At 46.4% G+C, this 14,458-nt stretch overlaps 1 protein-coding gene across 1 annotated transcript in view; it reads right to left on the bottom strand.

Annotated features, from left to right (window-relative positions):
- Positions 1-1,139: 1,139 nt before the first annotated feature.
- Positions 1,140-14,458, bottom strand: part of LOC135903417 (uncharacterized) — a 29,182-nt gene continuing 15,863 nt past the window's right edge. Inside the window, exons 5-11 of the mRNA XM_070536428.1 lie at positions 13,010-13,069; positions 11,525-11,612; positions 11,310-11,356; positions 7,730-7,883; positions 7,429-7,610; positions 3,035-3,229; positions 1,140-1,358 (exon numbers count right to left, since the gene is read on the bottom strand). Of these exons, the coding sequence (XP_070392529.1) occupies positions 1,299-1,358; positions 3,035-3,229; positions 7,429-7,610; positions 7,730-7,883; positions 11,310-11,356; positions 11,525-11,612; positions 13,010-13,069 (786 nt within the window). The 3' untranslated portion in view covers positions 1,140-1,298. The remainder of the gene's footprint in view (positions 1,359-3,034; positions 3,230-7,428; positions 7,611-7,729; positions 7,884-11,309; positions 11,357-11,524; positions 11,613-13,009; positions 13,070-14,458) is intronic.

Genomic DNA, 14,458 nt, shown 5'->3' with positions numbered 1-14,458 from the left:
GTTGTAAAACAATGGAAGTACCTCTACAGTGAGCAGAGGGTGTCTGTGGAAATTACTGGTTTTCGAAGGAGAAGGCTGTTAATAAACGCTCCCAAAATGCACGCACACTATTATAGTTCAAAGGTACCGTTTATTACGTCCAGTAAAATACAAAATACAAATACATAGGTATCCTGCTGTGCAACGTCCAGGACAGAGGGAACGGTACGACTTTCCCTGGTGGTGGTGATAAACTTTATTGAAAGGGGGAAGGGTAAAGAGGGACGTGGCTCGGCCGAGTTCCCTTTATCAGGCTATGACATTCTTTGATTTCATATCTGCCGAAGGAAGCACGTCTGTGCAAATAACATTGTATCGAAAATTTTCAAGACAGTGAAAATAAGATCCTGTTCCGATTGTCCGAAGACGATAATCTGCGACAGATAAAAATGAAAATAAAGGGGCTTGTTAGCGTGACGCAATATTGTACATCTGTAGGCAAAATGAAGAAAAAGAAAACATGCTCATGGTAGACAAATAACATGCCAGCAATAGTGGTTGAAATGTGCGAGCTGTGGTTTGCATGTTTTGTGCTTATGCCCAGCTTCGCGCCTTCCAATCGTCAGTAATTGTGACATGAAGATGGAACTTTATACGCAGACACAAATGGTGTGCTTTATATGCAGACAAAACTTCCTCAAATCATAGAAGAGAAGTTACCGACATCCTGACTGGGCACTTTCTGCACCTACATAATGTAGTGTATCTATGTTGTGGGAGCCTGAACTAAACTGAGAGGTTGTTGCAGGTTAAGGTGTTCATGGTTATCATAAGGCGATATGCAGCGGCGATGTCTTACGTACTATACTTGATTTTAAGATGAACCATGCTTTAAAATATCGCGAAAATAAAGGCAGACACGCACGGATTTCGTAGAAGTTATTATGCAGCTGTACCGGTAATGTGAAGTCAAGAAGATGAAGCTGTCAAACGGAACGTCAATTTCTCTCGTGCAATATTTTTATAAACTCTCATGTTCGAGGACGGACCACTCCTCATTTTGACTCGTGCGCGACTCCCATACTTGTCTTAAACGATGCTAAAGCCGCCTGTAACAATTCTGTCCTAATAAAAAAGCAAAACAGTAAACTTACAAAGCTGTTGTCCGATCAGGTGCCAGCACTTCTGATGTCGGAGAACCAAACTGTGTTTAAGGCAGTATGTGAATTCATGGCTAGATGCTGGCATAAACAGTTCACACGCGGCAGTAAAAATCATCCTCAACGTGCGGACGGTGCTAATTAAGGAGTGCTGGGCTTTCACGTCGGTGATGGTCGCTTCTCCCCGCTGGGTTGAGCTGTTCCTTCAACACGGCAAGGCTGCAAAGAAAAAGAAGCGTGCCAGTCAGCATTAAAAGTTCCGAATTACCACATCTTAACGCCATAACTGACCACTGACTGGCTCGTGTTGGCTCAACAGGCCCTGAGTGAACCCTCGCTTAACCAGGTGACTGATTTCCCTAAGGTCAAGACGTTATACGGTACCACCACTGCCTCTACCATGAAAATTCCCCAGAAACATAGAAGCACTTTATTTATTTTTTTCATTTTCCTTCACGTCTCTGTTCACTTGCTCTAATCTCCACTTAATCCTTGTGACTGGGTTCTTCACTCTCTTGCTCTTCTTCTTATTTTCTTGCATTCTTATATTTAACATTCGATTACACTTTGCTTTCTTTTGTTCTCTGTAATTAAATCCTCCCTGCTAATCCCTCTGCTCGCCTAGAAAATCTTCCTTGTGACGGGGGACCAGGGCAACAAGTACAAAGTGCTTCTGAAGCAACCTGAACGTGCACACTAGTAATTGATTTGGCACATACGTGCGAACAATTAAAAACAACGCAACGACGCCTGAGCTGCGATCCGAGATCTCTTCGTTCGGCCTTTCTACAAAATTTGTTGTCAGGTTTCATGCCAACAATGGTCGAGTGGTGGCGCCGCGTGTATGGACGCCAGCCGTGAACTTCGTCGTGTGTCGATCAGTTTATTTCGGCAGTGGTTCATTTTCTTATCAGGATTATTGAATAGTTAGTTGAAGTAATTTCTTTCCGTTAGCGCATGTAGCCTTACGAGTTCTAGTGTGGAAAAAAAGCAGTGCACAATTACATGTGCTTTAACCTCCGTTCCCTAAATTAAATTAAATTCTTGGCTTTTGCGTACCAAAACCAACAGAAGCTTAATATAAGACCTGCCGTAGTGAGGGAATCCAGATTAATGTTGATCACTCGGGGTTTTTCACCGTGCATATTAGTTTAAGTACACGAGCATTTTACAGCGAAAGCTGTATATGACTAACCTTTCGTAGTTTATCCGGAATCCGCCAACAAACGAATTTGGTGATTTGTAACTAACCGATACGGGTGCAGTGTGGCGGCGCAGATGTTAAAATGCGGAACAGATTTGAACGCTCGCCGCGAACAATAGCGTGACGTCAAGGTTATCGCAGTGTACAAGCAGGAGAGGTATCGGCGCTAAAAACAGCTGCGTTATCGATGGGGTGGACACGTATAGCTCGTACACCCGCAGAACAACATGCGTACGAGGAGCGCCGGAGGGAACAGCAACGAGAATGTAAACGGCGCTGGCGCGAAACGACCACCGACGAAGAACGTTCCCGCGATGCTGAAAGAAAACGACAATCGCGAGTCCGGTCACCTCCGAACCATCAACGACGCCAGACTCGCAACGCAAAAAGTGACAACCATTCCACTCTGTGAAGATGGAATGGCAACGAAATCCCCTTGCTTTTTGTTTCAGAGCATTGACTGTCGTCAGCTTTCACTGCCATTCCATCTTCATAGAGTCTAATGATGGCCTTTGCTTTTGCCTGAGCGGCGGGGATCGAGCTCGCAACCTTGAGCTCAGTGGCGCAACGTAATAGCCACAGGGCTAACGCGGTGAGTACCTTCGTTCCCTTCTTTACGACTTGGCTACCGGGATGAATCTGGCGGGCATATTTCCGTACCAGCTGTTCAAAAGAAATAGCCAACACTCACTTTTCCTCGTTGATCATCTGTGTCACCCGCGCTGGAGGTGGTTGGCAGTTCAGGGACCAGGCCTGGTTCAAGGACGAGCCGAGGTTGGGCGGCACCTTCATGTCTGGTTTGCTTGGGCGTAGCAGCTTGTGCCGGTCTTGTGTCGGGCACAGACAGTCTGTCCTCCGTGTTTCTCACATGCAACTTACTGACATCCTAAGTAAAAGAAAATCAATGCTTATGCTATTCGCGCAACCATTGGTTACAAAATAGCTCAGCAATTAAATGTCTCCACTTCGAAATAAACATTGTTACGTCTCAACACGGCCAAAGGTATTAATTAGACGTTGGCCACGAGGCACACCCCCCCCTCCCCCCCCCCCCCCCACACACACACACATTCGTCGGCACCTATCCAGAAGTCGACGCAGCCTGACATCCTGAACGAACGATGAAAAGGGCCAACGTCGAATGCTACCGTGGGAACGGCTTCGACCTCGGATTCCCAAGTTGCTAAGTATGCGGGGGCGAAGGTGCAACATCGAAGGAGGAGTTCGCCGGAATGGTGCGATATCATGGGTGGGATATTGCGACGGATTCGACGATTGTGATTGGCCGGGATACAGTCGTCAGATTCCCTAGTCTAGTCACCTAGGGAAGACTACGGTATTAAAATCGGAGACTTTTGGTGCAATGAGGTGGTGCTGACGTGTCTTGATGAGAACTCAGACGCTTAACATGTATGATCCTGCATGGAGTGGGATTTCGTATCTGGAGCCTTTTTATCCTTCACTTCTATTACCGGACGTAGTCCTCGATGAGCTTGATGGATTCCTGGCCCAACCGCCACCTCGAGCTCCAACATCATGGACATAAAATTATCTTAGTCTGCTATATTGTCCCGGCACATTGTGTTGCTTTTAGCCGGCGACAGTTTATCAGTGTATTATCGCTGTTACCGAAACATCGCTCAGCGCAACACGTACCTACTGCATTTAAAATTTCATTGAAATGATCGCCGATTTTATATCGAATAGACCCTGTCTAATCACATTGCGCGCGCGACGCACGTAATGTTGTACACGAATGTACGCGAGCATCAACCTTTACTCTGTAATTTGCGGCGACAGCAGACTGACTTAAACCGTCAGATTAGATTTGCTGGCCAACGACTGTGCTCGCCGTTACCCTTGTGTTTCCATCGTTGCTTATCTTTTTTGGCACTAGGTCATCCAATAATGAGTCAGATTTTTAAATCACGTTCTCGTCAGTGATTGCATGGTCATTCACCATCCCTACAATGCAATATTTCAAGTGCAGGAGGAGAAAAGAATGGGAGAAGGCAGAGTGCTAACAATGACAGCGTCCGGTTGGCTAGCCTTCGCTGGTAGAAGGGAAAAGGCGAACAGAAAGATCAGAAAAAGAGAGAGAGGGTAGGTGTAAAAACGCGCGCGGATGGCTCCACTAAGTCACAGGTGGTCACACAGGCCAGTTTCCCTCAGGAAACACGAAAGTTCCTTCGCGGCCTTGTCGGCCAACGAGCGATGGGACGGCGATAGATGGGGACGGCGTAAAATCTATTAGGCATGATGTGTCCAATTTGACAAATGGGAAGGCAGTTGAGAAACCAGCCTTCAAAGAGAGGCCCAATAGCATTTTGTGCCGAATAAGTCTGCATAACCTGAAAATAACACCGAGGATCGAGGAGCTCTGGAGAGAAGATCAGTAGTGCAATGTAAGTCTTTACGCGCTAGCTGTACAGCATTACATTTCACAGTCGTGAAAATAGTTCCTACCAATCACTTCTGATTATTGAGTTCTTGCAGACGGCAACCTATAGAGCATCTACAGGGGATATATTTATAATGAATTGAAAAGGGCACTTTGTTTTATTTACCCGACTATTGCAGTTATGAATGTCATTCATTAAAAGAGTTTAAAAAAGACCAGTTTTCTAGAATCATGGGAAACATATGAGCTGTGTTTGCTTTAATTTTATTAACAAACTCTGCTAAAAAGATTAAAGTAAATTCCGGCGCATGGCCTACCAATAGCACGTTCCCATTATGAGGCACACGGTATGGTGGGATGCGGCTGCCGGGGCCGGAATTGAACCCACGACTTCGAGCTCAGCTATGCAACGCCAAAGCCAGTGGTTAAACGCGGCGCCTTGCATAATTGCATAACTGAGCCCGTATTTTGTAACGATTCATCCTATACTACTTTTACCTGCCATTGTGTCTTAGTGGATATGGCGTGGCGCTCCTAAGCACAATGTTGAGGGTTCAAATCCCGCCCGCGGTGGCCGCATTCCCATGGCTAAATGCAATAACGCTCGTGTACTTGGATTTAGGTGCCCGATAATGAACCGCAGGTTGTCAAAATTAATACGGTGTCCCCCCAGGGCGGCGTGCCTCATTATCAGATCACTGTTTTTGTGCGTAAAACCTTGAATATTATTTTATTTTCATTTCACTTTTTTTTCTTAGCTTCGACATTGGCACGCGTGAACCCCTGTCCCTGCTGTCACCGTGATTGCCCAATCAGCGGGATAAATGATAAGAGTTCAATAGAATTGTGCAAGAACACTTACGAAAACACAGTGTCTGCTTCGAATTCCTTGTTCTTCTTTTTTAAGTCTTGAATTTTTGTCTTAGGGTACACGCACGAGTGAGAAGACAACACGACGACACAAACTAGACTAAGCCCACCTCTTATGGGCATCTCCGGTTTTGACATGTTTTATCAAAAAGTTTGAGAGTGAGGAAGAAAAACGATGAAAACGAAAAGAGAGACAGATAGAGAGAGAGAGAGAGAGAGAGATGAAAGGCGAAAGGCGAAAGGCAGGGAAGTTAAAACGAATAGAGATGAACTATATTAACTATCCCGTTGACTACTCTGCATTGAGGGGAAGATGAAAGGGTGGAAAATATGAGCAGAAAAAAAAAGAGAAAGAAGATATGATAAATTACTGCAGAAGCTCTCTAGTGGAACTTGAGCAAAACAAGAACAAGGCAAAAGCGGGAGCCAAAGTTCCAACAAGTGGACTTTTTTTTTTTTGAAAAAGAAAAGTCCACTTTTCGAGACGTTGGCTCCCGCTCTTGCCTCGTTTTCGTTTTGCTCATCGTCTTGAATTTCTATCTCCCGCCTTCCCGGTGTTTTCTCTAGTGTACCTTGTCGGATAGTGCGTAAGCATTCTTTGCAGTCGCTCATATAGATGTATATATGGTAACTCACAGAGTGAACTGTGACAGGGAATGAAGACGACCAAGTGGCACCGGGCACAGAGTTTCGTACAAAAATTATGGCACCGGGCGCCCGCGCTGAGCGTTTAAAAGAGTTGGCTGGCTTGGGAACGAGAGACGCGTGCCTGGAATCGTGGCCTAATATTTCGAGCACCCGGCTGCTATGCTTGATGGCAAAGGCTCCATTGGCAGCAAGGTCCGAAGAATTATTTTCTACAAGGGGGCGGTTCCCAAGTTTGTCATATGTGACGCGAGCGCGTTTTGAAATGCGTAATCATTTCTATGACCAGAAATGCCCGTAAACGAGAAAACTGTCCATCCGCACCTCCTTCGCGTAAGATGAGCGCCTTCAATATAGACCCAGTCAGGCACGCACCAGAACTGTGGAGCAGCCGTGGATTTGGATCGGAACCTAATCATCGCACCTGGTGCCACCACCTGCAGTAGTTTCGCTTGCCTCATAAGTTCACGTTGCGCCACCTTTCGCAGCAGCTCGTGTCGCCGCAGCGCCATCGCGCTTACCGTAATGGCGCCAAGGCGAGCGCATCTGCTTAGTGAAGAAGCACGGAAATGCAGGAATGCAGAGTTACGCTGGAAACAAATCAATGACGCTGCACAGAGCGGGGAACTACAGCGACACGCTGCCGAACGCAACAAGAGGGACGACGCCATGCCGACGCGGCCCGATATCGATGTTCCAGGGAAAGCTGCATACATTTCCTTTATTTCCTACATCTCCCTCGTCATTTCGCCCCACGTCCATATCCGCTGCGGGCTGTTTATAACACGAGTGAACATTGCTTCTACTCGCCTATTGTACGTTGTCTCGTGCAGGTCTCACTTAACAGTTCGGTGCTGAATCCGCGCTCCTCCGTTTCACGATTCTTTCGCCGTCGTCCTCGCAATTATACCAAACACACCAGCGCACGAGAACTGAACGCCACGTCATTACTAAGATATGCTTACGCATCATTCTGGTAATTCCCTGCGGCGATTCTACGTACAGTTTTTTTTTTTTTTTGAAACGAAGAGAGTCACATAGAAGGTGCGTTTATTAAATTCTGTCTGTCTCTCTCTCTCACACTCTCTGTCTCCTTTTCTGTCAAAGCTGAAGCTTGCTCTGCACACTTCGGCTGCGGGTTATGCGCACAATCTCGAAAATCTTATTACCAGCACGAGGTCATTTCGTCTGTGCTGGGCCTCTTCGGCGAACGGCTGCAGTGACGTCTCAGCCGTCGAGATGGGGACGCTGCTGGAGATCTCCTCTTGCCCGCCGGCGAATGCAGTCGACATTTCGGGGATCGCTGGCATCATCTGCAGGACCGGTATCCGTTCCAGAGGAACAACTTTGTCTACCGAAAGAAGATCATTCTTGTCAGACACACGAGAAAATGAGAAATCGGCAATGGACACACCCCCTCCACGCACGAGCACTGTATTACCATATATATACATGCACGGAGTGGCTTACCAGCTGGCACTGCTCCTACATGAGGCGTTGCTTGCGCCGAGTTTTGTGACACGCTGACTGTCTTCGGCTGCGGCTGCGTCCTACTGGGCCGAGTAGAGACGCTGCTCAATTTTGGTGGGTCGGGTTTGTTACTGGGTCCCGAAAGTACAGGAAGCTGTATTGAAAAAGAAAAAAAGAAAGAAGAAGACGTTGTTCGACGTGTAGCAACTGTCTTGCCCCAACGATAATTTGACGTATCTCCGTCAGCATGTGTGTTGATTAATTTCCGTGGTAGTGTAACTTTAGGGCCGCCACGTGGTCCGTAGCACCGTCGTGGTTCTCTAATATTGTGAGTATTCTGTTGATATCTCTGCTTTTAATATTTCGTACACCTCTCGAAAAACCTTAAGTGACCGTTAGTGGTCACCGTCCACTTAATACTAAAAAGCCGACTAGTTCGAGAGAAGAGGGAATCAGTTCAGGCCTGGCGCACTTCAAAACGTATACTGGTGTGCGAAGTGCGACTTTTTTGTTGCGCTAATCGTTCACTGATATACATGACACCAACCACTTTAGCAGGTATTACAGCTCACTCATTAGCTGTCCGCTGCAAATATTGCTGTACGTCAAGAACAGGCCACAACATGAGAACCTTTAGGGAACTGCGCTAGCAATTTTATTTCGTCGCAATCACTGCTTATTCATGATTAATTACGCCGAAGACTCTGTGCTCTCTAATAAACTCGTCACTTCCAAAATACTGACTACTTCACTGCGGCTATTTCTGCTAGAAACAGTTGTAAGTAGTGGAAGCAATATCGTGCTGAAGAAGAAAGAAAAAAATAGAGGAAAAAAACTGAAAGAAGAATAGACCGATTTGAGTAGTTCTACATGCGACACAGAGTTAGAAGGGATTGGGCGTGAGCTAGTTGCTATTGCTCATTCATTTTTAGCAGCGCCAAAAGAACATACAGACAAGGAACACCACATGAAGAACACTGGCCCTGTGCTCTTCCTTGTTCATGTGTTTTTTGGTGCGGTTTAAAATGAACGACACAGAGATATGTCGTAGGACTTGACCGGGTACGCCCTAGGCACGCATAGCTAGCGTACATAATTGTCCTTTTTTTTCTTAATCACTTTACCTATTCTAAAGTTGAAAAATAAATGTCATGAAAAGACGCCTACGCGTTACTTTTTTGAACATGGTGCAATATCTACTGCTTTATATGCCGTCTTTCGTCAGCTGGCCATGCACCGGGGCAGAAGTTTCTGTTAAAACGATAACGCCAGCGAGACCACTCCTTCGTCACCGAGCTTCCTTTTAGTCATTTTCTTCATAGAGTGTCGGGTTCTGTGAAGCTCATCGAAATCGCAGCGGCGCGGGTGGTGCTGTGTGTCGCCCATTTCGCCCCCTTCGCAATGCGAATGCCGCAGCCAGGAGATCAAGCCTGCGGCCATGCAGCTCTGCCATACCGTTTTTTTGTAACTCTACCTAGAGGTAAAACTCGCGCTTCCGCCCTGTTTTGTGCGCGGGAATGCTCATTCGGTGCGAATTAAAGAGCTGGAACGCATCCTGTCCAGCATCGCTAGGTATGTCCTGGGGCGGTACAACCGGTTTGTTAGTGCAAGAAATTATTTTTAAGTATTAGAATTGGCTCCGCTAAGCGAACGCTGCAAAAAATCTTCGCTTAAAGCTTTTTGCTAAATTCAGTTTGCCATAACCGAACTGTAATTGTGGCCTCGTCATACTCGCGTCCTCCACATTACATATCTGGTCGCAGAGACCATGTTTGTATGGTTCAAGAGCATCTCCCCAGGACAGGTCCTCTTAATATTATTTTCCTTTCCTTGGACCATGTCGGAAGGGAATTTGTTGCCGGCGCAAGTAGTGAGCCGAAACTCTGCTGATTTGTTTTACACTGTTCTATGCCCTCCGCAATAATGCCGGTTGGAGCTGCGGGATTTCTTTGAATGTGAAAAAAAGAATGCATGAATGTAGTGGCTTCGGATTGGCCACGAATACGCGTCTGGCTTGCAGAGTCCATCCTGTCCCAGTGACCCATCCTTAGTTAAAACAGCCCGTAAATGTAAACTTTTTTACAATATTACGTCAGAACATTTAGTACATTATTCAACCTTGAGAACTCATGCTGGGTAGTCTAATTATAACAAAGGTGAATGGTAGCGGCAGGCCAACTCAATTTAAAAGGAAAATTTACAAAATTAGCTCTCACTGTTCCTCAGGTTCAATCTAGCTCTATTTAGGTCACTTGTTCTACTCGAATTCTCAGAAAGCATTCCTTATATGGGTCCTGAGCACTTCAATGTGGTAATGCTTTCTGAGAATTCGGTGCCTCGCTCAGCCAAAAATCAACCTCACAATACCTGGTATCTCGAAAAAAGCTGATCTATCATCGCCAGCCCTTAGACAGCTCACGCTACTACATTTGTACGAGAACTACCGTGATTCTACGCATATTTACACTGATGGATCTGTCCTTCCAAGTAGCACCGCGGCGGCAATCGTCATACCAGCGAAAGCTACAACAATCAAGTTTAAGACGACCCACGCGACAACATCGACGGCAGCAGAGCTCGCAGCGCTCTTTACTGCCCTTCATCACATTGGTGATGAACCACCACATAAATGGACAATATTCTGCGATTCGAAGGCGGCACTGCAGTCTCTACTGTCACCTCTGCGACGTGGACCACACGAGCAACTAATATTCCATATTACAGAGACTTTGCAACATATAAGTGAAGCAGGCCATGAGATAACCTTTCAGTGGCTTCCAAGTCACTGCGGGATTATCGGCAATGAACGGGCGGATCACGCTGCCCGCTCAGCCCATACTGAGGAACGCTGCGTCCCGATTCCTCATTCTAGAACTGACGCAGCACGGAAGCTCCGCCTACTTGCTCGGCAGTGCACCGCGTCGCAATGGAATGAACCACAATTAAGAAACACGCGACTGTACTCATTTGACCCAACATTAAGTCTTCGAGCGCCATCACAGCTTCGCCGTAGAGACGCCACGCTTTTATATCGACTTTGGTTGGGCGTTGCCTTTACTCAAGCCTATGCATTCCGCATAGGGATGACCGACAGCCCAACCTGTGACCACTGCGGCCATGAAGAAACAATTGGCCATATTCTGTGTGCCTGCCCGCAGTACAGTACACAGAGGGCATGCCTTCGCCACGAACTTGACAAACTGGACGAACAAGCGCTATCCGAAAAAAGAATTCTACAACATCGAGAGGACCTACCGTCACAGAAGAAGGCCGTGCAAGCGCTATTGCGCTTTTTGCGATCTACCGGCCTGTGTGAACGACTTTAACTGGAACGCCTTTTTGTGTGTGTGCCTCCATGTGTGCGTGTTTTTTTTTCCTTTTTTTAGCGTTTTCCTCTCTGTCATCTTTCTAACCCCTATCCCCCATCCCCAGTGTAGGGTAGCAAACCGGAGACTCATATCTGGTTAACCTCCCTGCCTTTCCTCTTCATTCTCTCTCTCTCTCTCAGAAAGCATTACATGTGCGAAAATGACTATACCTTTAAGCCTAGCCAAGTACGAGACAAGCCTTGCACGCTCACATCCCGCAGCGTTCCCATGGTGACATAGCTTGCGTTAGGAAGTTCGCCTAGAAAGCGGTGTCAGATTTCACCCCTGGGTAATGCTGTGACAAACACTCTCTGCCCTGCAGTCTAGGCAGCGTGGCATGCTTCTCCACCACGCGGATCACGCGCCAGGAGTTTCCACGGGTGTATTACACGTGCGAGAGTTAGCACTAGCGCGCAGGTATACTTACTGCAGCGCGCGCTTTCTTCCCCGTTGCTCTGCGTCCGACGGCGTACTCTTGGTATTGAGAGAGAACGCAAAGTATGGCGTATACCTGCCTAGGAGAAAGAAAAACAAGAAGAAAGCACTCTGTATTTGCGCTGCAACGAAGCAAGCGACGACAGAGCTCTGTAAAGAAACCTCACATGGTGAGTAGGCTGGCTGGTCGGTTGCTACAGCTTGAATTCATATTGGCGGCACGAACTCAAGAAGACACACGGAAAAGGAAGGATAATGAATGAACGGTATGAGGGGCGGGGGTGAGCGTCGAGGACCAGCGCCTGTCTCGTTATTTTTTTTTTCTTTCTTTGTCCGCATGTTATCTTCAGTTCGCGCTGCCATTATGAATGCAATTTGTAAAAGCTCTTGTACAGTTGCTGCAAATCACCGAGAGCAGCCTTGGCATGATGCCAATAGCGTTGGGCTTTGGTCTTTCCTGTTTCTTTTCTTTACGTTATTCCACGAGGCGATCGTATGGGCAGCTTATCGTGCCACACTGGCCGCGTGAAGCTGGACGTAAAAAGATCAGTATAACAGGGAAGTACAAGATATTCGGTGTAAAATACATGCAACATAGAAGCTGAAGAGTACTATAGTGTAACAAAATAGTGCTAGCTTGGACCACTTTGTACGTTTTTGAGTGGTTGAATGGCACATAAATCCTTTTGCGCAATAAAATTTGGTTGACAGCCAGCGAACCATTCGTTTCGTTCCGTTTGTCCTGCCCCGCTCACTTTTACTCCATGAACTCGTTCTTATGCATACTGTAAAGACAACCTCGATGTCTGCAACTTTTTTTATGAATTTACTCATTTTGGTGAGAAAAATGGTGCTGTGTTTAAACACACACAGAAAAAAAGACTACGCTTTTTCTGCAGAATATCGAACGGCAGGCCGGTTTCATGCTACTTCACAACTCCCGTTAGGTTCCTTCTATAGGGCCACTTGATTGTTTAAAAAGTTTTTCACTATTGGTCCTGCTGTGTATCGCTGTTTCACATTTGCCGGCGTTTGCCCTCCGAATGGCGGCTATAAGCTTTGGCCGACTCCGAACAACTAACATCAGTCGACAAAGCCGGTTTTCCACAATGCCGTACTCTTTCTTAACGTATTTAGTGAGACATAAATTAACCTACAGTGACCTACAGTTTCTGCTTCTAGCTTTTCACCTTAGCAGACTTATTTCTCAATTTATCCCGGTGCCATAGCTCTGACGTTTCGGCCTCTTCTGCTATCATGGTTTAACTCGTGCTTTTTTTTTTCTTCTTTTTTGTGTCCTTTTCTTCCCTGAAGGAACTAAACGATTAAGTGCATACTCACCGTACTGCGACCTATGTTTATACTGGTTCTGACTATTTTCTCTGCATATTAATTGAGCTGGTTAGGTATACCTGCGTGTGGCTGTCAGACGTACAGTTCTCTGGGGAAGTAGTTAACGTTGGCAACGAAAACTTACGTTCATGGAGCACAGTGTGTAGTCAGTGATGTACATAGTCACGACGAAGGCGTTAATCCGCTGTAGGAAGAAAAAAATAAAAGTACACCATTTTTTGAGGAGGCGTGAGTTAAAGTCAGACACGATAGCATGACATATTCGTAGAATGCTTGTAGCATGCTCTGGTTTTATCGGCGAAGTAACGGTAAGCGTTGCCGCAACGGGTGCAGATTTTAGTTCAGCTTGTGATGATTTTTTTTTCTTTTAACCAGCGGACGCACGGCACCATCTTTCTCGTGCCTTTTCCATTAGACGAACGTTTTCCTCTCTTAACGATATCGTTAGGTATTAGTGGACCCGCTACGCAAGCAATAAGCCTATGTGCGCCTTTTACGGCGTTCTCCCGCGCACACTTTCAAGTCGTTTCCAGCGTAGGGAGGTTATAGTGCCATGTGCTTATTTCCTGAAAGGACATCGGCCTATTTGCACTGGCGTAGTAACGGAGGGGGGAGAGGGGGAGGCCATGGGCTCCGGGTGCCAGGTCCCTGATGGGAGGGGGGGGGGGGGGGTCATATATATCTGAAGGCCCCTCTCTTTCCGCCGGTTTGACTGGGCGTAAATGGTAATGAATGCTCCAGAAGCCCTTGCTCATGTAATCGATGTACCAGATCTGTAGTGCTGCAGTATTGTTCCTTGCAGCTTCATCAAAATATCCTACGTAATAATTACACGAATGTGCAGACAAAAAAATTTAATTTGCGAAGTGGTCGCTAAGCTACTCATCTTAGCGGGGAGAAAGGGGGTTAACCGAGTTGCCCGATTTTTATTAGTCGTATCATAAGAGGCCAACAAACACTGACACCAAGGACAACACAGGGGAAATTCCTTGTGCTTAATGAAGGAAATAAAGAAACGATAAATTATTGGAAATGACAGTGGATGAAGAAACAACTTGCCGCAGATGGGGAACGGTCCCACAACCTTCGCAAGGACAACATAGGGGAAATTACTTGTGCTTAATAAATGAAATAAAGAACCGATAAATTATAGGAGATGAAAATGGATGAAAAAACAACCTGCCGCAGGTGGAGATCCCACAACCGTCACTTGCGCAGGTGGGAAACGATCCCACAACCTTCGCAAGGACAACATAGGGGAAATTACTTGTGCTTAATAAATGAAATAAAGAACCGATAAATTATAGGAGATGAAAATGGATGAAAAAACAACCTGCCGCAGGTGGAGATCCCACAACCGTCACTTGCCGCAGATGGGGAACGATCCCACAACCTTCGCAAGGACAACATAGGGGAAATTACTTGTGCTTAATAAATGAAATAAAGAACCGATAAATTATAGGAGATGAAAATGGATGAAAAAACAACCTGCCGCAGGTGGAGATCCCACAACCGTCACTTGCGCAGGTGGGAAACGATCCTACAACCTTCGTGACAGAAGACTTATAGGCTC

The sequence above is a fragment of the Dermacentor albipictus genome, chromosome 3, assembly GCF_038994185.2.
Source record: "Dermacentor albipictus isolate Rhodes 1998 colony chromosome 3, USDA_Dalb.pri_finalv2, whole genome shotgun sequence".
Classification (NCBI taxonomy): Eukaryota; Metazoa; Arthropoda; class Arachnida; order Ixodida; family Ixodidae; genus Dermacentor; species Dermacentor albipictus.
The sequence above is the reverse complement of the archived record's forward strand: the minus strand, read 5'-3'. Positions and strand labels throughout refer to the sequence as shown.